Source organism: Calypte anna, chromosome 1, assembly GCF_003957555.1.
Source record: "Calypte anna isolate BGI_N300 chromosome 1, bCalAnn1_v1.p, whole genome shotgun sequence".
Lineage (NCBI taxonomy): Eukaryota > Metazoa > Chordata > Aves > Apodiformes > Trochilidae > Calypte > Calypte anna.
In genome coordinates, this window is record NC_044244.1 from 166,662,885 (window position 1) to 166,688,943 (window position 26,059).

Consider the following 26,059-nt stretch of genomic DNA (forward strand, 5'->3'; position numbering starts at 1 on the left):
GAGTCACATTAAATAACATGGCTGCCATTCTACTGCAAAGCATGGTATATACCTAAAACCACCCTTGCTCAATAAAGTAAACAAGAAGATTTGCATCAACCTACCAGAACATAAAGGAAAGGAAAACAAAGTTTCTTGCACTGCACTGCCAAGATACAGGAGTCATCATAACTGCAAAACCTGGCTAGATTGCAATAAGATCCTTTGAAAAGCCAGGTCTAGGCATAGGGAGTTACTAAGAGCAGCAGAATGGTGCAAAAAGAAGGTTGGTGAAAGCCCTACTGCCAGTTTTTCTCCTGTAGTCATGCTGGAAAGCCAGCCTGGTGCTGTGGCAGCTTGAGAGAGGTGAGGTAAGGGGAGGTGGCTACAGGTGTGGTCACAGAAACCTCTGTCCCAGCTCATCAGTGACAGCAAGGGCAGCAAGCTCTGTCCCTGCCTCAGTGCCTTCTCCCCTCTACCTGTGGAAGAGTTTCGAACAGCAAGGAGCATTTCTACCCTCTTCCCTGAAGCTTTGAGCCAGAAACTGCTACCTCCATCTAACAAATGTGTTGCTGCCTTCCAACCAAGTCTACTTCCTATACTATTTTAATCCTTTGATTAATTTCTCCGAGGCCATCAATTCACTCCATTGAAGATCAGTGAAAATTCATTCACAGTTTCTGGGTGCCTTGCCAATGTTACACTGACAAATGCATATCAGTGGGTAATTAGCTTCTCGCTCAGCAAATAGGCTGTGCCTATCAATTTTTGTGAACAAAATGCACTAAATCTATGCAGTAAATCTACCCTTAGAGGCAGGATAATAGTAAAGCACCAAGCACCAATTAAACACCAATCAAAGCCTAAATGCAGTACTGCCAGACACTGCTGCCAGCAATACTACCAACCAGAGTAGGCAATTCCTTTAAAGAGTATAAGTAATATATATAGCACCCACAGATAGAGCATATGAGACCAGATGAACCTTAAACTGGCAATAACATTGTTTAAAGACCTTCTGGACTCTCATTTTAGTTCCTGCCAGCTTTATCCCATGCTTATGTCACTGAGATAAGGCTGAAAGGTAATATCATATCTGAGAAGGTAACCATCATTGTACACATACAGTTGCTGATCTGTGGGGCTATAATCAATGCTCTGGATCGTATCTAGTTTTTTATCCATAATGACACTAATCCTACCTTCTTGGCCAGTATTTGTGTCATACATGTAGAAGATTTCCTCTTGCCTAGTGTTCACTGGCCTCGTGGCATACAGAACACCACATACCATGAACGCGTTGGAAACAGATGGCTTGTACTGTCTTGTCTGCCAAGTATTTAGCACATCAAGTGTGGTGTCATTGAGTTTGCTAATCACAATGTTGCCCATGCTATTTTCTGTCGAATATATTACCCATAACCCACTTTCATCCACAGCAAAATCTATGGCTTGCCATGACACACCAGCATAAGAGAAACGGTTACCAGTAGCAGCATTTGGAAGCTCCTTTTGCAAAACCATGCTGTTTGTTTTTAAATTATGCTTCACCATATATCTTGAACTATAAGCAGCATTATAGTACAAATAATTATTATAAAGGGCACCACCACTTCCTTCCCCATATGTTACTCTGCTTTCATACAAGGGTTTAAACAGCAGCAAATCTTCAAAGGAAGCATAAATTCTGTAGTATTCCAAATATCTGGCATCTGTGTTCAGTGGTGCAACCCAATAGACCTCTTTCTCTGGGTTAGAGGGAGAGTAATCTCTACCCCAGGAACCATATTTGTAGGAAAAGCCTCTCCAGTTCAGCTTTACAATATAGGGCTGGCTAACATTCAGCAGTCCACGGTGAATGCAGCTACCTGCAGTTAAAGAGAGAAAAAAAAAACAAAAAAAAAATCAGGTTTTCCAAATGTCATCATTAGGAGAGTGGTTCTGCATACTGTAGCTTCTAGAGTGTGCTTATTAAGAATTAACTTTGTTGTAAAGTACAGACATTAATGCATAGCTTCATGTGTAAAAGTCTCATTTTTGTCCAAGGTCAACAACAGGATGTCATTAAGTATTCCTAGTTAACTCAGAAAGTCAGTTTAAAAAAAAAAACCAAACAAAAAAACCCCATATTATTATAGCAATTTGTGGGGTGTGAGGGATAGAAAAGAGGGATATCCATCCTCAGTTAAGATTAATTCTCAGAAAATAAGCGCTCACTGCTTTTTCTACCCATTTGATGCATGCCAGCCTGATACACTAGGAAATCCCTTGGAAAATACAATTTCAGGAGCATTTTAGGTTATTTTCTACCTCAGTGGAACTAAGAGCATGGGAGATGGGGGTAAAAAAAAGAGTAGCATCTCATTTCTGTGTATTTCACTGAGGAACAGAAGGAAGGAGCAGCAGCAGCTGTAATTCCAGAGTCACATTTCAGATTGGCTTTCTGCTGTCAGAATCACAGCTTTACAGCAGTGTGTCACAGCAACACGGTGCCTTCCACCTCAGGTTCTCAAAGAAATCTGCAGACAGTAACAATCACCATGTAGGAAACCTAGACAGGTATTACTTCAAGTTTCTACGTGAGGCAACTCCAAAGAGAATGTGACTTCAAGCTGAACCAGGACAGCTCTGTTTTCCACATATCAACTATGAAGCCATTTGCAGGATCATGCAAAACTCCTTTTTAGTATTTTTTTTAATTTCACTACTCTAGTCTTCAGCTTTTTGTAACTAAAGAATATTTTTCAGGACATGTTGCTGAGCTGAGTAGAGAAAATCTTACTGGATTCTCCTGCACTTACCAGAAGCAAACAACAAAGTGAAATCAGCATTCAGTTATGATGAACACTCTTTGAAACAAAGAAGTCAAAATGTATACAGATACAGTAAAAACTTCCCTTTATTCATGCTAAATGACAGTGACATTCCTGTCTCCTGATAAGATCTCATAACTTTAAGTCACCGGTGGAAAAAGTCTTCTACTCATAAATGACCTTGGGCCTCTGATGAGTCCAAATCTGCAACTGCTAAAAATCAGTATGCTTTTTTTTTTTTTCCAAATTTAAACATTAGCTTTTTTTTATTACTGTCACTACAGTGTCCCAGATTTCTCATTGTAAGGATCTGTCCACCCAAGGCAATGGAGACCGAGACATTAAGTGGCTGGCACTGGCTTACAAGATTAGTGGCCTTCCAATATTTCCCAAGTCAGTGGTGTGCCCTAGCCACTAGACAGCCTTCCTCATTAGAAATGGAGTATAGTATGTATGAACCCAAGTCTCACGTGACAATTTATGGATAAATTATGGCCACAACTTTTTGATGTTAATAATACCTCCCTCAGCATACAAACTCTGTGCGACAACAGTTATGGTATCAATTGTGGAAGTCAAACTTATCTTTTGTGGTTTCAATACGTTGCACTGGTACCATGACATAACTGCTTACTGTATGAAAAGGACAGCTGTTCAGAAGCCCAGTCACATGAAGAAATGTCTAGCATATAAATAATGTGTGTCTTAGCACAAAGAAGAGAAATAACCAAGAGAGAATTTACTTTTTGCCCTCAAGGCTGTCCATTCCTAAGCAAGGCCAAGCAGTATTTATAGAGCTGAACTGAAATTCCTAAAGCCACTGACAGCAAAAGCCTAAGAGGTGCCTTGTGTTCATAAGCACCCTGGTCTATCCCACAGATTAAGAAAATAGCAGAGACAGAAAGACCAGTGTGAAATACTAGGAAAATACTAGGGGAAAACTAGGAAACAACACATTTGGTAAAAAATGGACTGTAGCAAAAATAGAGAAGTCTTTTTCTGATCAGCTTTGCCCAAGAGGAAGTTTCTCTGCGTCAGAAACAAGTAAACCTGTGACCTTAACATTAAAAATATCCAAGCAAGAAGGCAGCATTTGTGCCAACATATAAAGTCCATTTGGTCAGTGGAGCTCTCCATGTCTCCTCCTTTCTCAAAATTCAGTGACATTAAGTTTGGGAATTCTCTGCATGGTACTCTAAGAGTAAAATTATTACCCAAGAGGTTTGGATAAAAACACATCTTAAAAGTGAATAAGATTATAAAGAATTAGAAATGATGGTACTTTCAAAACAATGGATTACAATTTAGCAAAATTTAAGGAAATTGTCAAAAAAAGACAGGTTACAACTAACAAAACTTAACAAAGCAATGGGTAGTAAAACTTAGCAAAGTTAGAAACTATGTTACCCTTAAGTGCCAAGATAAGGTTAGAGACACACACAAAGAGAGAAAGGGAGGAGAGATAAAGAAGGTATAGGAAAGGAATCACCACCCTTGGATCCAGTGATGATCTTGGTAGGAAGCTGAGGTCCTTGGGTGGCGGATGCACATCCAGCATTTCAAGTATGGCTTTTATGCCACCTGACCCCACCTTTTGGTGGGGGTTTTGGCATATTGTGCAAAGCTAGGTGTTCACTTGGACCCCTCCAGATGGGATGAATGGGCAATAACCCTTATTTCTGCACATGCTCCTTCTTCAGTGTTTTACAAGGGGCACACACAGGATGTCACTCTGCCTTCTCAGGGTACAGCTTGCCAGCCCCTGTCCCTTATCAAGTAAAGACAGTGTCCTGCCTGTCAGGGTGGCCATCAAACAGAGCTCCCCTTGAAAGGACAGAGTTCAGGTGTTCGGGATAGCCACTAAAGGAGGGGCTGCTCTTGTGAGAACAGGGCCCCGTTTATCAGGGTGGTTACACAAATGAGGGTCTCTCCTTGAGGGAACAGAGCCCAGATGCCTTACTGAATGAGGCCTCCACCCAAGTGCAATGGCCATTTTGTCAGTGTGGATGTTTTGAGACAAATATTCTTTTCGGGATTCTACACCCTGGGATTCTTCCAGCTGAAACAGGGGTTGAGCCCAGTCGAAGGCTGCTTTCATCTGTGCCACCACCAATTGCAGCAATTCAGGATTCCTGGCTCAGAGCAGATGAGCATTTAAGCATGCACTTAAGTGCTTTACCAAGGATGAGGCCCTGGAGCAGAAAGCTCATTTCCAAATATAGCACACAAAGAAGGCACTGCTGTATGGCAAACCAGGCTGCATCTCTGGAAACAGCACGTAGCATGGCTAATAACGTGGCCTCAGTGCTTGGCACAAACACCATCCTTTGGAGGTGCTTTTACTTTAGCTCATGCAAAGGAAGAAAACTAAGGCAGAGAGTGCAAAACTCCATAAATCAAACTATTTTTGGGTTGTTTTTTTTTCTTGTATCTCTATTATGTATTGTTACTTCTGGCATGAGGGTTTCTTTCAAGCTGGTGACATATTGAATATACTACTGTTCCTAAGTCACAATAAACTTATCTCAGAATTAAACTGCTATTAAATGCTCTAAACTCTTGATTTGTTTAGAAAAATATAGCACTGAAGCTTGCAGGTAGTGAGGCACTGCTAAGCTCATCTATATGCGACCTCAAATAATTTTTCATGTCATTAAGCAGAACACAATTCCAGATTTATTTTAATAATTCATACATTGTTTCATAAATAAAAAACAAACGTGTGTTCAGCAGAGAGACCTTTTTTCACACAAGAAATAATAAATTATTATTTCTTCCCTTAAAGAGATCTCGCTGCTGAACACTTGTTTGGCTTTTATTTATGAAACAATGAATTATTAAAATAAAGTTAGAAGCGTGTTCCGTTTTAATGACATCAAAAATTGTCTGAGGTTTTTATAGAGTATGTGTTTGATTTTTATTTCCTTGAAAACTCTTCCAGAATTATTATCTTTTTTTACCAAAAAAACCCTGTGGTAGACAGGGGGTGATCTGTCTTCTGCAAAGGTTCAGAAGAATTCATTGTTGTTTATTTAATCTAAACTTGCCTCCCTGTCTGACTCTTGTGGGGGAAAAAATGCACAAAGGAAACAAAGTGTCATGTAATTTTGTAAATATTAGAAGGCACTTGAAACAAATCCATATGCATTATTCAAACTTTCAAGTTTAACTTCTTTCTTCACTGTTTTGGGCCACTGATAAATGATGTCCTGGTATTTTTGCCTTCCTTTGTTTTGTGCTTAAGTAGCAAATAGAGGTGTGAGGAGGACTAACACAAGTACATGTTCACATACTTCTTCTCCTGTGTAAAGAACCAGTATCTCATCTCTGTTGTTTACTTATCCTTCTGATCCATCAGAAAAGAAGCTCACACTTAGCTGTCAGGACTGGAGGGAGCCTGACTTGCTTGGCTTATGGGTTGACAAACTGAGCAAGAGTCCCATCCCATTGGGTCTGAATTCACCCACTTCACTCCAAAGCACTCATGGTGCACATCAGTTTCTCACTCCAACAACAGAGGTGCCAAAAGAACTCCAGCAGCCTTCCCCCATCAAGCAGCTGCATCTGATCATAGGAAAAAAGAGACCACCATTTGTCTGTGTAGGTGAAGAACTGCTCTGTGGCTGTGCAGAAACCAGGAGCAGGCTGGTCCTACACTCCCATATGTGCTCCCAAGCATCAGACATGCACCCTCCCTGTTCATCCATCTGCATCCAGGGGTGTGAGCTGTTACCAGTCTTACTATGACTGGTTTTAGGTTGGACATTAGAAAGAATTTCTTTTCCGAGAGGGTGATCAGGCATTGGAATGGGCTGCCCAGGGAAGTAGTGGATTCTCCATCCCTGGAGATATTTAAAAAGAGACTGGATGTGGCACTCAGTGCCATGGCCTGGTAACTGCAGCGGTAGTGGATCAAGGATTGGACTTGATGATCTCTGAGGTCCCTTCCAACCCAGCCAATTCCATGATTCTGTGATTCTATGACTTGAGACACAGGAGTCAGAGCTGCTCAGGGAAAGACTCATCTTTGCTCCTACTGTCCCACTGACATAGACACACAGACTGACACAGACACTCCAGTCTTCACCAGTATCACAGGGCACAAAGGCTGACAGCCGCATCAGAAAAGACTTATGTTGTCAGCATCTAACAGGGGATGAGGTGGAGGGCTGGAATTCATTTTACCTACCTTTCAGCATCCAAAAAGTCAGTTGCCTCAGCCAAGCTCCCTCCATTGCCAACAGAGAAATTTGTCTCCAGGGGCCACTCAGACAGTCCTGGAGAGGAGGCACTGGCCAGTTCTTTTCAGGTACCTGAAGGCATGTCTCTCTCTTTGTGTATGGATGTATTAATTTCAAGACACATCCTAAAACACTCAAAAACCACAGATGTCTTGGCTACATAGGAGGTGAAATGTAAGGTAAAATGAAATCACTGTAAGACTCCATTAGTATTGCCCAGTTTTCAGCACTAGGCTCCACCAGGTCTTCCTCTACTGAGATCTTTTCGCCAATAACTTGAACTAAAAGTATAAAAGGCAGAAGAAATAAATAAAATAAAGTAAAGTAAAGTAAAATAAAATAAAATAAATTTTAAAACTGCTTTGCTCTTTTCTTTCTTTTTGGTTTTGTTTGGTTTTTGGTTTTTTGAGTTTCATCTGACTCGCTTCTCCATCCTTCCTCTCAAATCCTTGCAGTGAGATGCGACGAGGAATCTGCTGCAGAGTCCTCAAAGAACCATCCTAGGGTCTTTTCTCTCTACATCTGCCCTGTTTCATCCAGATGAGATCAATGCCAATAAAAAATGAATGAATGAATAAATATTTCTTCCAGCTGGGGCAGTGAGGAGAGAGATGCCAGGGACTGCTGAAGATAGGACAGCAGATGAGGAGGAGGAGAAGGATTAACTTTGTATTTACTGAGCCCCTCTCAGACACTCAGACAGCCACCTCTCCAGTCAAAGGCAAATGGAGACCAGTGATTTCTTTCTGCTATCTTGTTGGAGAACAAGCCTGCTCACTCTGAGAAATACAGCAGCAAATGCCTTGGGGGACAGTCAGAGGGCTGAATACTACAGCACTGAGAAGCAAGAAGCTTTAATTAAACTTTAGGCTCACAGTCTTAGACAGCTCAGGGATTAGCCAAGCTCTCTCTGGTTCATGTTGCCTACCCAAAATATGCAGGAGAGAAGATGATGGGGGAAAGAAAACACGGTCTGAAAACAGGACAAAGAGTCAGTTTAATACAAACATTATAAATATAATATGAACTAAAAGCAGGGCAAGGCCAAATGGTTTGGCAGGAATTCAAGGCATTCAGGCTTGCAGAGAAAACGTATGGAAATGGTGTTCAAATGCGTAAGTGAGTGCCTGAGAGCTTCAGAGGCCTAGGTGTGAGCATCCATGCAAAGCCTCCAAAATGACCATCTAGAAAAGACAACTCCCTCATGTACTTACTCCATCTCTCCAGGCAATAACATCTTCCTACTACTACTTGTTTTCAGATACAGTCTGCAGGACATGTAATTGCTCTACAAAGTTCCCTGCCCAGAGAACATTTGCTCCCTGCCAGGCACACACAGTCAGGTTATGCCAGCTCTGCATGGATTAGCAGAGATCTGAGCCTACAGAACACCTGGGTTATCTGCATAGCTGGCAGATCCCAACAGGCAGGAAACTTGCCAGCTCTTCACAGTTGCTCTGCCAGTCCTTTGTGCCAGCATCAGAGACCACCCTCACCCTAAACGTGGCCATGACAATCCACCCATAGACATCCTCCAACCTCTCCAGGATTCCACTTGCAGGGGGCAGGATATAAACTAGCAGACACCACCAGAGGATGTCCTCAGCTGAAGTCAGTGGTGGGAAGTCTGTAAAAGTAACTGAGCTATCATTGTACGACCCGGGTTTTTGGTCTTCTAGGTTATTTTCTGCTCCATGGTTCCCACACAATGCAGGGACATGTAAGGTGTCTGAGCTAGCTGGCACACCCATCAGGAATAAGACAATGCTAAAGTAATACAATTTTGTTCCTGATAAGCTCTATCCATCTCCCAGCCATGCCCAGGAAACAATGTTTAATAAGTCTATTATGGTCACAATAGAGCATAAGTTACCTCTCCCTGCATGGAGCTTCACTGCAAAGCACAGATCTCCCATTCCCTATTTCCCATTCCTTCAAAGTTCCTATGTCCCACAGATACTCACACCAACCACCCAGGCATAAAAGCAATCCCTTCCTCCATCATTCATGGAAGGGCATAATATTCTTGTTCCAAAGCTCAGTCCTTTTTCACTGAAACAAAGGCTTGCTGTAGGCTTGAAGAGAAAGAAGCTGTTTCTTTCTACACACCATCACCCTCAATAAATCAATGAGATGCCCTTCAAATACTTCTAAGCAATCCCCTTTTTCTTTTTTTTTCACTGAAACACTTTAAGCCCTTCCTTAAGGAGCAGAGAAGGGCCTTGAGATTTTGCAATGCAATTTTTTTTATTATTATTATTTTCCAGCTTTCTCTCCTGCCTGATCCCTCAGACAAAGTGTTACTTGTGCATCCTTGTCAGAGAAGTTCAGCAGATGCCCACCCTGCCATGAAGCCCTAAGGAGACAGCAGGTAGAAATGCTTGTACTTGTGCCTCTCACCTTTCCAAAGAGATGCTTGAACTACCTGACCCAAAGGTGGGGAGAGATAAATGCTGGTAGGGGAAAATCTGTGCTTCTCACAAGCAGGATGTGACTCCTCCCTTTTTATGAGCTCCTCTAGCTGACTGCTTACCAGCTTATGTGCAAAACCAAGATCTTTCCCCTGGGCATTGCATACAACAATGCATTTTCCCTGTTACAATCCTCTGTCAAAAGGAACCCCTTGTGTATAAAACACTCAGGGAATCAACACAGTTTGATAAATCCTCCTGTCTGTTAGCAAGTGGGATGCTTGACCTGGCACACCTAAATTAGTGCTTCCTAAACAGTTTGTTGCAATGTATAACTCAAAATTTCTCAGACTTCAATTCGTTCACAGGGTGATTTTTCAAACTGAAAACTGTCAAGACAGTCAAGACAAAAATTATTCTAGATGTAAACTAATTACCACAGACCCCACGACTCTTGCTCCTTTTATATGATCTGCACTCTGGGAATCGCTGATCTGAACCCCAGAACATAACCTTTCCTAGTCATAAAAAAATGGTAAAATGCTAATTCTGTTGAAATCAGTAATAAAGTTCCCACTTATTTCCCCAAGAGGAGAATTTCCCCCCAAGGTTCTTGACCTTTTGATTTAGAAGACTCTTTTGCTTGTGAAGCACAAGTGATCTTCATGCAATGCTACCTTCTTAAACTTGCATACCAACAGCTTTAGTACATCAACTTTTGCTCGTACATTTTCCACGTTTGTTCCATAAGCAATATTAGAGTAAAGTTGCCATGACAAAGATCACTTTCCTAGGAACTATATATATTTTGACAGGAACTATTAGAAATCAAAGAAGGTCAGAAAAAATGCATAGCTTCTCAAAATAAAAAAAAAATGGTAATTGTTTTGAAAAAGAGAAGAGGGGTTAGAGATTCCCTATTTGCACTGCAGGTGATGGAAAGATTACACCTTTTTTTTTCCAATTGAAAATATCCACCCTGCCTGGTACAGTTTGCCTATATTTTCCTTTTGAACATGTTGATGAAACATTAGAAGCCTTCTGCTCAATTTTTCAAGAGTTAAGTAATATTACAATTGTATTTAATTTTAAGGAGGAGAAATCAGAGCATTTACTGTTCTACCCATGTATTACTTTGTTTCTTTTCTATTATACCAGATAAATGCTTACCTGGTGGGAAATAAGGGGGTAGTGTGGTTTGGTTTTTGCTCTCTTCACACTCTTTCAATCGATTCTGCAGAGACGCAATTTGTCGACGGATTGCAAGGATGTTGTTTTTGTCCAGTGATTCTAGTTCATTTACCAGGATAGTCAGATTTGTGATCTAGATTTTAAAAAATAATAATTAAAAAAAAAAAAAACGAGAGAGAGCAAGTTTAAATTTCTTGCAACTTAATTTTGCAGGTATTTGCAGACAGGTTTGATGACACCGTAGAATGTACTACAGACTAAATTTTAAGAAACACCCCTGACAGACCTTACCCTGCCATGCTGAACTTTACATTTCCAGCAAAATTATCTCACTACAAGAAAATGCTTAGAGAAACAGCTGTGTACCATAATGCAAGAATATAGTGTTATTTTATACAGCATAAAAAAAATATATAGTAAGTTTTAGGTAAGTACTAAATATTACATATAAAATGCACTTATCCCAGCCTTAGAGAAGTATCTGGAACATTTCTTTTCAAAGATAAATAATGTTCTTAATCACCTGCTTGATGATATAGAGGACACTGGAGAAAATGATATTTCACTTTCCATCTGAAGTAATTATTCTCTCTAGGTGAGTGATTAATTACCATTTTGAGAATATGATTTATAGTCTGCTGGGAAGGTGATAGTCTTTCCCACTCCTTGATTTCATATTGATTGGGCCACTGCCCTAGCAACTAGAAGCTAATTTTTTTAATTATCTAAGTTAAAGCACAGAGGCTTTCAAGCATGTGGGGTCTATAAATTAATATTTATTATAATCATTTAATCAGATTGTATGCTTAACACCATGCAAAACTTAACTTTCAGGCAGATAGTTGGAAAAAATAAAAAGGTCCCCATCTGTTTGGGGGGTTTCTTTGGTTTTCTATACCCTTTATTAAGGAAAAAGATGCTGTTATATTTAAGGTCAGGAGTTCTTTTAATTTATGCTGACGAAATGCTAAAATAATTCCACTGGTTGTAGTAGAGACAGGCTACATTTCCTCATCCTAAACACAGAAGAGAGAACTGACTGTATATTTGAACCCTCCATGGCTAATTAAGGTTCTGCCAGTACCTCCAAATATATTTGCTCAACGATGATGCTGCTTCCAGCAAGGCTGGGTTTCAGCTGAGTGACCAGTTTGTTGAGGTCACTGATTTCCATTTTCAGCAACTCGAAGTCCAGTTCTGTGTAAGATACGCTGCCCATCTCCATATGCTCCACTCTGATGGTCAGATTAAGGATTTTCTGCTGATACAGCTCAATCCTGTTTGAGTACTCTCTGACCTTAAAGAAAACAAAAATAAAAACAAGACAGTACATATTCAAGACCAGGTTAGCAAATAAAACAGGCCTGTTTGACATCTTTATTATGTTTTTGTGAGCCCCACGCATAGCTTCCACATACTTGACATTTTTATTCTTCACATCAAATACCTAAATGGAATTCTCATCACAAACATTAAAAATGTGAAATTTAACCCTCATTTATTGTTGGCAGTTCCACAAAGGCCCCCCAGGAATGCCTGGAGATTACTAAAGGCAGAATTTTACTCACAGCCTTCCTTTTTTTAAACTCTTTGCCAATATTGTCTCTGTGAGCTAATTTTATACTCAGTATGCCAAGAACTTACATTGGCAAAAATTTTATTAGGGAATCTGCAATGTATTATCTCATAAAAGCAAACCAAGGAGGATGAAAAATGCAGTAAAGGATTCCCAAGTTTTTCAGCTTTATTTCCTATTAACTCTTAATCCAAATGGGATTTTACCCTGTGTACATTTGAATTGTGTCAAGATTTGGTAGAACTACTTTGGGATTTGTCTTTGGATGGGAGGGAATATTTAAACACAGGGTTAAAAATCAACTCTGTTTTAAGTGAAAGTGTAAAATTTACTGCAAATTTATTTTAACTAAATCCTTTAACTAAAGTTAAATCATAGCAGCCTTCTGAGCTTTTGAATCATTAAACAGTTGTCCAGATAAATATATTTTCACACATGTATCTGCTTAGGTAAAGGTCACGGCACAAGCATTGTGATGTAGAATGTTAAAAATACTGTATGGATTCAGAAGCTTTCTTGGAAAATGTTAGTTCCTTAAAATCTGACACTTTGTGAAAGATACATAAATTCTTTCCTATATGCTTCATGAAACTCATGTATGTTTTCCCTTAAATCAATGTAATCATATCACAAAAGGTAAGAAGCAGGAATAAATATAATTACTTTGTTGCACCATTAAGTCCATCTTCATACTCTCAGGTGGTTTTTGCAGTATAAGTTCCTCGCTCTATAGCACTATGATTTCCATAACCATTACTTCTTTGAATCGAAGATTTTTAGTCTGCATCATCTCAAGTGCATTATCTTAACATAAAATGAAAGTCAGTTTTTTTCCCCATTGGCTCTGGAATGGCCTCTAAAATCCTGTCATGCTGTTGACTCCTGCTGGCAGCCCCTGGGGTAGGGACCTCAACAAACACACTTATTAAATAATTCTTTTCAATTTTGATTTAAGCCCTTGTGTACCAAGGAGGAGGTATAGGAGCTCAGGGCATGGAAATTCAGGAAAGGTAGAAAAGATCCTTCCAGATCATAAGATTGGTTTAAGAAAGACAATCATGAGTGAAAAGATCCTCTTTTCAAAAGTACCATTTCCAACAGTGGTACAACTGCACTATAAATCAGGACAAACTCCTCTGCATGCACATATATAGCATACATCAAAAACAGGCTGCTCAATCCTCTACATTTAAAAAAGGGTTTGAAACATCTCATCTGTTCTAAATGTGTGTGACCAGACTTTAAGCTCTTCTGATATGTCTTCAACTGGCTTATCTCCATAACCTGCAGCAGAAGCACCCTGACTCATAACACTGGATGCTCTACATTTCCCAGGTCAAGCTTAGGAATAACTAAGGTATTTTATCAGAATTAAGACTAAATAAAATTTAAAACCAAAAAAAAAAAAAAAAGATAGCATCTAGAGATGCATCTAGAGACTTAGACCTAGCTGATTATATCTGTCTGTCAACGAAGACAGCTGGGATCCTTTGCCCCATTTGTCACTGTCATCTATGTGTTCAGGAGGGAACAGCAGGAAGAAGTGGACCACAGTCTTGGAAAATCCAGATTTGGTTGGACCCCACACTTTCAGTGATCACTAGAATCAGTTTGGAGCTGGAAGATGCCCTCAAAAAAAATCCGAAAAAAATTCTACAAAGGTCACTGTTTAAAATGTGTGCATAGATGTTTGGGCAACAAAAAAGCAAGCATATATGGCTATAGCATGAGAAATATAAAGCAAGCCCATGTCTGAATTGCACTGCTGTGTGAAACTATGTATATCACTGAGGTATTTGGAAATCTACCCAGGTATTAATAACCTTTCTCACAGTAATACTAATATTAGCTATAATAATCTTAATAATTACAACAATTATAATTAATAATTAATAGTTAATAATGATAAATTCTAAATGATAATTGATAAATGATAATTGATAATTAGTAGTTATAGTGAAATAAAGACCAAATCTTCAAAACACTGAAATAAGCAGACTGCTGGAATTAGTGGTAGGTACTCATTAATGAGAAACCTGTAAATCTGGAGTTTCCTCCAGAATCCTGAGAGCCTGGACAAAATGCCAAGGGCTGGAAAAAGGCAAATATAGTTATTTCAGCCCTCATTGCAGAACGCTGACAGGCACCAACCTGAAGTTCTCCTCCCAGATCAGAGTCAGGTTTTCACTCAGTCAACCATCTAGGTCATTTAAGGACATGTCAACACCATCCAGGGGAGTTTAGATGAGAGATCTGTAGAAGTTGAGCCTGAACTATCCCCACAATCACACAGTCTACACACTCACCAGCATTGCAATGAACTTAAGCTAATAGCTCCCCTGGCAAATTGTTGGACAAATATTTTTCTCAGTAGTGCTGCTTTATGCTGCTTTTGTAGACAAATCCAGCACATATGTCAAGCATTGCAATGTCCTGTGTGGACAGTCCTGCCTGCTCAGATCTGGCTCAGGGGTTTTTCTAGTTCAGAAATATCAGTGGAAAAAGGAACACGGTGTTGTTCTGTTGCTTGGCAGAGAGATGTAAGCATCTTGTAATCCCCGCTCTTCTACAGTAGCTGCCTGCTAGGGACTGGCTCTTGACAGAATGGCACAGAAATTCAGTGCATATTCCATATTAAGGGATACAGGGCAATAACTGGTACATATTGCCACCACATTTGTCATGAAATCCTAAAGCAGGGTATGATGAGTGCATAGAGCCTGTATTAGCACTTCACAGAAAGAGAATGGAGCCATCTGAAACATATGTAGGAGGGAAAAAATGCCCAGTTTCAGCTTTTTCTCTTTTCCAAGCATTGTCACCCTCGTGGAATGAAAAGGGCAGGAAAAATCTGCAATGCTCATTTATTGTGTCATTTACCTGCAATTGGTATTTATCAACACAGGTTTTGCAGCATGAAAACAGACACTTCTCCTGCACACATTTGGAGAGTACAGAAGAAGGAACAAAGGTGCAAGATGAAGGTGAAAAAGATAAAAAGTGGGAGGACTGAGGGAGGATGAGAAAGAAGAGACAAAAGCAGCAACTCTGTAAAGGCACTAAGCCCAGAACACTGTCTTCTGGCAAGCCTGACCTCTATAGACCCAGAAGTATGGTTGGCAAGCAGTCTGCAAGCTGATGCTAAGAAGAACTCCACTGCAGGTTAACCTATTTTGAAAACATCTGTTCCTGGTGTGCTTTTTCCTCCTGTTTTTGTTACATGACAATGCTGTGTCTGTTGTGAGCCAAGTTCTGAAAGGCACTTTCTCTCCTTGGGATGAAGTGCTGATGCATCCCTGTGACAGAGGTGTCCTCTCTCCTTTCTATTGAGAGGAGCAGCCAATTCCCACTCTGCTTTGAAAGGTTAATTTTCTTCTGTAATCATAATTATGCTGGCAAAGGCTGATGTGACAGAGGAAAAATTAGCCTGGTATTTTCAGCCTACGGTTTGTACTCATTTGGCACATGAGAGCATCTCTTTATCTCTGAGCTTCCTTGCCTGCTGATTCTATAAAAGGACCCCCTTGCTTTTTGAATTAGCCTACAATCAGGCAAAAGGTTAATGATTCAATCAGGTTGTTTACCTAGGACTTCTAGCACATGAAAAGCATTCTTAAGAGGGCCCAATCCTGCAGCCCTTACCCAGAAAAACTCCTATGAACTCCAAAGGTTGTTTCAGGTGAGCAAACCAGCAGAGATTCTCAGAGTCAAAAAATCCACATACACTCAGTAGAAATTCCCACCCCTTCAGTGAGATTTGGTTACCTTTGAGCCTAATTCCTCAGGATTTTGCCTGGGATTATTTCTAATAGTGATCACTAGGATTTCCTCCATTTCATTATTTCCTTCTTACTGTGGGTATTACCATGACGAAATTAGTGTATAGGATTATATAAGGAGGTGGAGGGATTTTTCCACAACTGGAAAGGTGAAGAAATTTTGTGGGTTGAGGAGATGCACACATCATAAAATCTGAGATTACTTAAATTCAGATATCAACAGGGCAATGCTTTACAGCTTTCCTCTTTCTACAGAAAAAAACATCATCATAACTAGGGAATCTTACAGAATTCCACTGAAATGCAATCTGTTCATTTTCATTTCTGACCCAATACATATCTTTGCTTGGATCACACCAAAGTATATGTCACACTTTATTTAACTAGATGCATTGTAACAATGCTGTCTGATTGGGCTCGACAGGATGAAATTCAGTGAAGTCTGAGTTAGGTCAAGAATTTTCACTGTCTGCATTGAGAATTGAAAGCCAAGGTCAGTGTCTACACTGTTACACTGCTGGGCACCTAAGGATGACTACACAGGTCCCATCCTAATATTAGATGTTCGTAGTAACCTACATCTTTATATGAGCAAAATGCCTGATTTAAAATGGAGATCTGAGGTTGAACACACAGAGAGGTCAAGCAAGCAAGCACATGGGCTGCTTTGCAGTTCTACATGGGAGTAGCAGATATGCCACAATCCTGAAGGAAAAATGGACCATTTAGATGAAAGTACTGGTCAGAGACTGGTTACATCAGGGCAAGTGTCTGGGACAGGTGATACACAAACACTTTGAGGAATCATGCCAACTTTCTGGCTGGGAATCATTCCCTGATCCTGCTCCAGTGGAATTAGATTAAATGCTGGTCCTGACCACAGTGGGAAGAGGATGAGGACCTGAAATCTCGGTGATTTTCATAGATCATTAACTCTGAGCAACTCCTCCATCCCGCAAGGAATCAGGTAGCTCCTGTGCTGGGAGGCAGTGGGACATCTGTCAGCTTGCCCTTCATATCCCTGCTGACAGCTGAGTGTGTTTCATTGTTAGCTCCACTCCTCTCAAAGCAAATTATTTAAACTGAAAGATCTTACCACAGGATCCTCTGCCTGTTGTTGTGTTTTTAATGCACAACTTCTTATCTGTTCTTGATTGTACCGGAGGAAGGTTATGAATATTTATGGTTAGAATTTATAATTTAATGCTGTGCCTTTTCTGCTGATTAATTCAAGGACACTTCATTCCTCAAGATGCTTTTTTCCTGAAGAAAACACTTTCTGCTGGACATCTAACTGGAATCCTGAATATTTACCCACTGTCAAAAGTCAAAAGACAGATTTCTGTCTTCACAAGCAGCTTCACCCAGTGCACTGCAGTGTGTGTGGGTTTGCTTCAGTTCCTCAAAAAATGTATCTAAATTAATGCAACAAGCAGCCAAAGTAGTGTAAGGTGTGTTTGACTTCAACAACAATGCATAATTCAGCAATCTCACTGCCACAACTTCAGATGTTGACAGAGAAAGTATTTTGTGTGTGTGTATTCTTTTTTAATCTTTGAGAGCAGAATAAGTGAAGGGACAAATATTCACCTACTTCTTCACTCTGGGCTGTGGTGACCTTTCTCCTCTTTCCCTTCATATCCCTCTCACAATATGGTTGGCTTGATACAAATAATAGCACATGAAAGAGCAGGAAGCTTGGCTTCCTATAGCTTCTCTGTAGCAATCACAAACCAATAAAACCAAGCCAAAAGATGCAAAACATAACCATTATTCCAAAAATACCATATGCCTCTAGCTGAGAAGGCCTAGAAAAGAGACCTAAGGATATTCAAATGTATGACATGCTACAATGTCAAAGATTTGAGATTTAGTCACCCTTCTGGTTCTTACAGAAACCTCTTTCCTGTTCTTTAAAAGACAGATCACAGAAAATCAGTGACTACTGGGCCTTTTCTTAGGCACCCATTTTTCAGCAAAGACATAATTGTTACATTTATGAGAAAAGAACACCTTACCTGAGAAAGCTCTCTCTCAAATTTCTCTGTGAGCTCTGCGGCGATGATTTCCAATCGCTCAGCCTTCTGGACTGGAAAGGTGGTATCTGGCAAGTATACAGAGCACTGACAAGTTCCCTCATCATCCACAGAGCCAGACACATTGGTAAAGAGCTGCAACAACAAATCAATAAAGAAAAATGGGTTAATACTAATCTCTTCAATGAGTAGCTAATGTTTGACAACAATAGGAGCAGTGGCAATTGTGATATCAACAACTGCATTGTTAGACATCTTTCACCTTATTCTTCCAAGGAGCTCAAAATACCTGGCAACTGTTATGACTTGGACTTACAAATCTTTCTGAAAACAGTTAAATGTTGCTGTAAAGATGTTACCATTGGAAAATCAGAGGCATAAAATAGTCCTTACTTTTCCAGTCTGGAGTTGATCAGATAGGTCATTCAGTCACTCCATCCATAGAGGTGAAAGCAGCAAAATAAGGCTTAGTAACAGGGAAAGATTTGAAAAGAAAAATGCTTCACTTGAATCTTCTCAGCCAGCCCCAGCAAGCAGACATATGCATTTAATTAGACACCATGGAAAGGTGATTAATTAAATGCGCGGGTTCAGCCTAAAGTAGAGATCCTTGGTTTGCTACGAAATATTGCATGTAACACCCACACATCACAGCCCACCCACCCACATTTGTGGATAGTTTGCAAAGCTTTTGCCCATGCCATTAGCATGAATTGCTTTGTCCTAGTAGTCTGCATGCTCCAAGCATCACCATTGGAGCAAAGTGTATGGTGTGTGGAAAGGTCAGGGCTAGCAATTCATGATCTCACCATAATTTACAGCCAAAGCACATAATTTCCAATAAACAGTGGGCTGAATACTGAGTGTGTTTGGACCAGTTCTTTTTTGGTTGTACACAAAACATTTCCCTCTTCATAAACCTATCACGAATTTATTAATAAATGTATTTGATGTTACTTTAAAATATTCTGGCACATACTTCAATGCAGCTGCATATTTTAAAGCTACAGACTTGCTCTTTAAAAGCACTTCTTTGTATAATCTCTCCTCCTGCCTTGCAGAAATGCCAGTGTTATTCATGTGTTTTCCCTTTCTCTCTCCCTCTTAAAAAATAAACAAGAAAACAACAAAACTATCTACTGAAAGCTGGCATTTCAACACTTCTTCCCTTGCTTTTTCACAGTGATTTCAGCCAACTTCCTCACTACCAAACCAACACAGAACAAGAGGTAATGGCCAGCAGCAAAACTGTCTTGACCTGTGAGCCCAGGAAGAGAACACCAGCAAGCAGGAATGATCACAGTTCACACTTCTAACAACCTCTTTATGGCAGCCAAAGCAAATAACATGCATCTTATATTGAAAGAAAGCACAAAAGGACATTTTATCTGTTATTTGAGAACCATGGACCTTAAAATTTCACACACAGACAGACTGCTCAAGATACTTAAAACAAAAGGAAGGATGGAAATATCTCATAGAATAGAATCATAGAATCTTTCAGGTTGGAAAAGACCTTTGGGATCATTGAGTCCAACCATCATCCCTACTCTACAAAGTTCTCCCCTAAACCATATCCCCCGACACCACATCTAAACAACCCTCAAACACATCCAGGGATGGTGACTCAACCACCTCCCTGGGCAGCCTATTTCAGTGTCTGACCACACTTTCTATGAAAATTTTTTCCCTAATGTCCAGACTAAATCTACCCTGCTGCAGCTTGAATCCATTCCCTCTGCTAATTCCCTGTGAGAAGAGACCAGCACCAAGCTCTCTACAATGTCCTTTCAAGTAGTTTTAGAGAGCTATGAAGTCTCTTCCTCAAACCAAACAGTTCCAGCTCCCTCAATTGTTCTTTGTAACCTTTTTTCTCCAGGCCCTTCACCAGCTTTGTTGCCCTCCTCTGTACTCACTACAGGACCTCAAATTCTCTCTTATATTGAGCAGCCCAAAACTGGACACAATACTCAAGGTGTGGCCTCACCAGTGCTGAGTACAGGGGAACCATCACCTCCCTACTTCTGCTGGCCACACTATTTCTAATACAAGCCAGGAGACCATTGGCTTTCTTAGCCACCCAGGCACACTGCTGGCTCATATTCAGCCAAGTGTCAATTAGAACCCCAGGTCCTTTCCTGCCTGGCAGCTTTCCAGCCACACTTCCCAAGCCTGTAGAATTATTGCATGGGGGTGTTGTGACCCAAGTGCAGGACCTGGCACTCCTGGCATTCCAGAATGTCCCAGCACACAACTTCCACTGATCTCCCCATCAGGTAGGCTGCCAACACACTTCTGAATAACCGAGAACATACTGCAAGTTTCCCACTACTTTTGAAGATATGGCTATAAATATCCAAATTACTGTGAAAAATATGTTCCTAAGTCACTTTAATGCTTCTGCACTGCTCAGTCCTCTGCATATGGGCATGACTAGGATGGCAATTTCTTCAATGATAACAAAAGTAACAGGTGGGAGGTGGGGAGTAAGGAACAAAAAAGAAACATATGTGGTTTAGTGAGTATATAGGACCTTCTATAACACTGTTGTGCATGCTGATTTTTTTTTTCTACGATATTGTATTCTATCCCTTCTGTATATAACACAAATATAGGATGTATGTGTATATGTATACCAAGAGAGAGTATCCACTATACTATATATACTATACACAGCATAATGTGTACTAAACATGGGTATACATTCCAATACACAGTATAGTATGAACTATAAATTGTGCACTCTGGTATAAACTGCAGTCTTGACAATGGAGTTTGAGCTCTTTTAAGCATTCAAGTTGCAAGTCAATGGGATCACAATGTTGACAAGACCAAGCAGCATTGTTTAGTTAAAAAGTCCCTTGTGTTAGTAAGTGCTGCAAACAAAATATAATACCAGTCAAATGGTAACTGTATAACAAAAATATTTTTCCTCATCCTGTAGAAGAATGCACAAGACAGGCTGTTACTTTTGATGGAGTTGTGTGGGTTTTAAAGTTTAATAACTTACACTGAATGCTTAAAAGAGAGCAAACTGTCCTAGCCTACAGCAAGGACTTGTCTGCAACATTTCACTCTGTAAAATTAAGCTGTTACATATACATATTTGAAGCTATGAAAAATGTTCCTTTTCCGTATCCTTTCAATTTAAGAAAGGAATAGGAGCCGGCAGGTACCTGATATTCTGAGATCTGAGAAATTTATTCAGCTGCCTAAATGTGGACTTAGGGTTACATCCTCAAAACAGCCTACCCATTTCTGTGCATAATTTCCCAGTGACAGAGGCCACCTCAGCTGGACAAGGAGATGGGTGAGGTTTGGGTAAGGCTCTGAGACTCAGACAGAGACTCCTAACTCCATTTAATATTCTAAAACCTCTACTGGAGCCAGAATCTTAACTCTGTCTCAGAAGGATGACCACACACATCACAGGTGCCTCACTGTGCCAGCCTAGACAGTGAAAATCTGCTGTCAAGCTGTCTACCAGCTCTGATCGGACCTCAGGTTGTGCTTTTGGAAACCCTATTCTTGATACCAGGCTGCAGGACCTAGAGAGTAAGTGCATCCTATTGAATCTGTCCTAAAGCAAACATGTTATCAAGCAGTCACTGACAGGGTGCTGGATAGAAACCAAACCCTGAAACCCACAGACACTGGACTGGTAGGCATGAAAACCATATTCAAGTCCTTCTATCAGCAAATAGTTGAATAATATTTGATCTAAGTAGAATGGGGAGAATCAAGATTTTCTCACCCCTGGCAAGCAACAGTGGGCACTTCTCAGAAGATAATTTCAAGGCTCTGTTCTGGTTTACATGAAAAGATATAGCTGAAAAGAAGCCTTTCCCTTCCTCCAAGAAGGCTGTAAGCACCAAACTGTTTGGTACATTGCTATCAACCCCCTCAGCCCTACCCATTTCATGTCTGGGGTCCAATTCAGTACTCACAAGAGCAATGCTAGAGCTTTGGATGTGACTTTGAGCAAACTGATTTAGTGGAAGCTCTTCCTGACCATGCAAGGCGGTTGGAAATAGATGATCTTTAAGGCTGCTTGCTACCAAAAACATTCTATGACTCAAGGAATAGAATAACATTGCTGCAGCACTGATGATTTTTTGGGAATTCGCTACTGTCTAAAATCCTGGATGTGCAACAACTAGACACATTTTCCTGGGCAGCCCAATTGATGTACCTGTATCAGAGTAAAGTCTCTGAATGACTGTGTAACACTTAACAGACAGAACACAAGTTCATAATTTTACTCTTTTCTGGACCTCACTGAAGAGCAGTAATGGTCATACTTTTGGGGGAGTGTGCAGATCACTGGTTGTCTTGATATGCTGAGTTGCATCCAGAAGTGTTGTACCGAGATGAGGGAACTAAAAAACAAAGGAAAGCCTCTTTCAATGTAAATTCCTGATTGCAGCACTGTCCCTTCCCCACCACCTATCCCCCATCCTGAAGCTCCAAAGCAATTTGATTTTATTGTGGGGACCATCCCAAGGAACTGAAATGAATTTGCTTTCCTGATCTGCTGCTTAGGCAACTAACATTTCCCCAAGCACAGTGTCACTTTATAGACATTTTTTCATGCTCTGTGTGACCATCGCAAGGCAGGGGACACTCAGCCTGCCTGGAAGGTACGAACTGGGGTTGTGTGGCAGTCTGAAATGACAGTACTGTGTCCCCCTGCCCTGAATTTGGAGGCTACTGTCATCCCAGCAGGGATGTCCACTCCTTGCTGCTCCAGCCTCTCAGCACAGAATTTGCTGCCCCTTTCATGCCAAGCTGTCAGGCTGTGAGCTGTGACAGCTGGGGCACACATCCCACTCTGCCACTAGCACCTCGGAGGGGACAACATCTCACCACGTGGAGGGAGAGCTGGGAAAAGCAGACAGACTGCCAGGGATACAGTCAGACCCACCTTGGGGGGGTTTTATGTTGAAAGACTATGCACACCCCCTTTAATTTTCATCTGTGGTTGTTGTCTGCCCTCCTGCAGCAGCAAGGAGAGTGGTTGTCACCTTGGCACTGTGCTGTGTGTCCCTAAAGGTCTGCCATGTCCTCACACAGCATGCAGAGCACAGTGTATCACAGTGGGGTTTAACCAAAACTTGCAGTGAAGTGGAACAAGAGCCCCCTCGATGTCAAACAGTCTGACAAATGGAGCATCAAATGGGCTTCCCCTGCAAGCCCATTTTCTTACTCACCACAGGGTCTTTCTGCATTTCCCAAATCCCAGCCAGAGACCCATTCCCAAGCCAGGGAATACTGGGGAAACCCAAATGGCTGGCAAAGGGCAGGTCTATCAAAGCCACAAACAAGCTTTTGTGGGACAGTTTGTCAAATAAGCCCATTTGAACAAACGTTTGCATGCTTGTGATTACACTGAACATGTGGGGCTGGGAAGGGGAGGGGAGCAGGGTGGGAGGACAGCTGGTAGCAATTAGCAGTGCTAGGGCAGAGAGCATCACAAATCGTGTAAATCACACAAACTAGGGAGTAGTTTTAAAGCTAAGCAGGATGAGGGGAAATGTATCCTATATGAAGCTTACTACTTCAGTTTATCAACATATATTTACACCTCTATCTTGACTTTTGCAATAGTATATTCCTTGAGGAGATACATGCACCTTCCCATCAGGAGATGATGACTTCACTGCCTGCATCCACAGTGCTCCCAAATATCAAAAAATCTAAACAGGGACACAGAGGATTTTTATAGTCTAAAGTAATTAGGGACTAAAACGGACAAATCAGAAAGAGTCACTGGGAGCCAAAAAGGTGTGGGTTTTTTTTTAAATTTCAACTAAAAAATACCAAACTGCAATTAGTTGGTGTCAAAAAAACCAAAAAATATTTTATTCTGTTTGTAAGAGCCTTTTAACTATTCACTATTTCTTCTGATTATTTAAGACCAGTTTTATTTTAGTTTTTTAAGTGGCAGTACAAAATCAAAACAAATCTTTCACTAATGTAATTTTTTACTTCTTAATATTTTTTTTCAAAGTTTTCTCTTCTCCCTCCCTGAAATTGTTGGTTTTGTGATTTTCTTCTGATTGATGGCTTTGATTTAAACTTCTCTCCTGCCCAACTAGATACAGGTTTCTGGGGAAGAGTGAGAGCTCCCCACAAAAGCCACCCAGTGTGGATTTCATATGCCTGGTCACAGAGTATGACAGCAATCATGCAACTGGGAAAGCCTCCACTTCCCAATTCCTTCCACATCAAAGATGTGGATCCTTTCCTGCTACAAGCCCTTGCTAATTAATTAGAAGCTACACAGAGCATTTAATATCCACTCAGATCCTCACTGGGAGTTGCACTCATCTAACCAAAGGCAGAATTTGACTCTGATTTTAAACCTGTGCCTCACTTTTACATTTATTAGCCAATCCCTATATATTAGCTGGGGGCAAGGATGGAGGAATACTTTAAACTTTCTCCATGCAGAGATGTCAGTATTTGCCTAATAATTTTTCAGTATCCTTAAAAGATTTTTCAGCAACCTAAATTACATGAAAAGAAAAGGAGGCATCAAAACTCAGGTTATGAGACCCCCACCTTACCAGTTCTGCTGTTGATGCTGTTCCAGCCAGAGCAATCATGCTTTGCATGAGGAGCAGGACAGCAGCCTGTCTGTGCTTCATCTTCTCACCCAGCAGATGTGACAGCAAAGGGATGAAAGAGGTCTTTTATAATAAAGTCTGGGGATTTCCCCAACCAAACGTTAAGGAACTTGTATGATCTTTTTTCATGTTTCTGCATAAGTGATGTCACAGGGTCACAAAATAACAGGTGTCAAATTGCTAACGTACAAAGAACATGAGTTACTCAGAATCAGAAATTAACTACCTCCAATTTCCCAACATAAAATTTTTCCCACATGGTGCAGTATCTAATCTTAATCTTGGTTCTGCAGAACATTGAGTGCTTATTTGCTAGAAGAGGTAAAGAGACATCTGTTCTTACTGTCTTTCAAGTCACAGATTTTTTTTTTTGAGATTCTTTTGAAGTTATACAGACAATGTTTGTCTAGGTGGTATTTATTACTTTGTATAGGTACAGGGAAGAGCAGATCAGGTTAGACTGTTCATACACCACACACATCATTCCCTTTTTTCCAATGGCCAACAGACCTTTGACAATCAGTAAAATGCACAGGGGTCTCTACAGCTTTTCTGTTCCCTCAGCTCTCACATGGCACAGATGGGACACACAGACTCTATCTCCTCCCATTTCCTTGCCAGTAGGCTTATGTACCCTACATTAACACCATATACCCATTAATGCTTACTTGTGCATTAACACTGTGAGCCCATTATCAGTACTTCCTCACCTGCTCTCTTTTCATGGAGCTGCATCCCACCTGACCACAATGTTTCACTGTCCTGTCTCTAGAGCACCAATCCAGAGGCATAAAAAAAAGGCCACAGGCAATGTTACTGTGCCCCCCACACTTCCCAGCTGTGCCACATTATTGTATTATGAGCTGTGAATTGCCTGCAGTGATTAAGGCATCCAGCCCACAGTGGGAACTCCACTTCCAACAAGCTGTCACCTTGGTGGAGTCAGCTGCAGGCCTCCACATGGCACAGGAGAAATCAGAATTTCTATACAGCATTCTGTGGAAGATGAGCTCAGTGTTCCAAAGGCTCCAAATTCTGGAATCTTTGGAAGACAGGTTCCAGATGGGAAGAGGGGGATGGCCATGTCTTGCAAAAGAAGTCAAGAACTCGCTAGGCAAAAGCATCTCATCTTTTGTCCCTTCCTGTGCTTACATAGTCAGTACAGCATTTGTCCTTTCATTCTTCATTTTGTAGTTCTAGCAGGTCAGCAACAAAAGGCTGCAGTTTTGTCTAAGCGGGGAAAGTGGTGTGGGGACCTTTATTCACTTCCAGCTTTGGAGGGCAGAGGTAAGGGCAGGAGCAGCATTACTTCTGAGCATTGCTGTACTGCCTCATAGGGAACCCTTCTCCTGAGAAGATGTTACCACAGCACTATCAGCTCCAGGTGTCAAAGAGGAAAGCTGA

General features: G+C 40.8%; 1 protein-coding gene across 1 annotated transcript; it reads right to left on the reverse strand.

The window, feature by feature from the left end:
- OLFM4 (olfactomedin 4) lies at positions 1–24,714 on the reverse strand. The gene is made up of 6 exons (XM_030469345.1): positions 24,596–24,714; positions 22,328–22,405; positions 18,009–18,161; positions 11,720–11,932; positions 10,615–10,768; positions 1–1,847 (listed from the first exon to the last, which is right to left on the reverse strand). The coding sequence occupies exons 1-6, from the start codon at positions 24,674–24,676 to the stop codon at positions 1,027–1,029; spliced, it is 1,500 nt and encodes a 499-aa protein (XP_030325205.1). The 5' UTR covers positions 24,677–24,714; the 3' UTR covers positions 1–1,026.
- Positions 24,715–26,059: the final 1,345 nt, after the last annotated feature.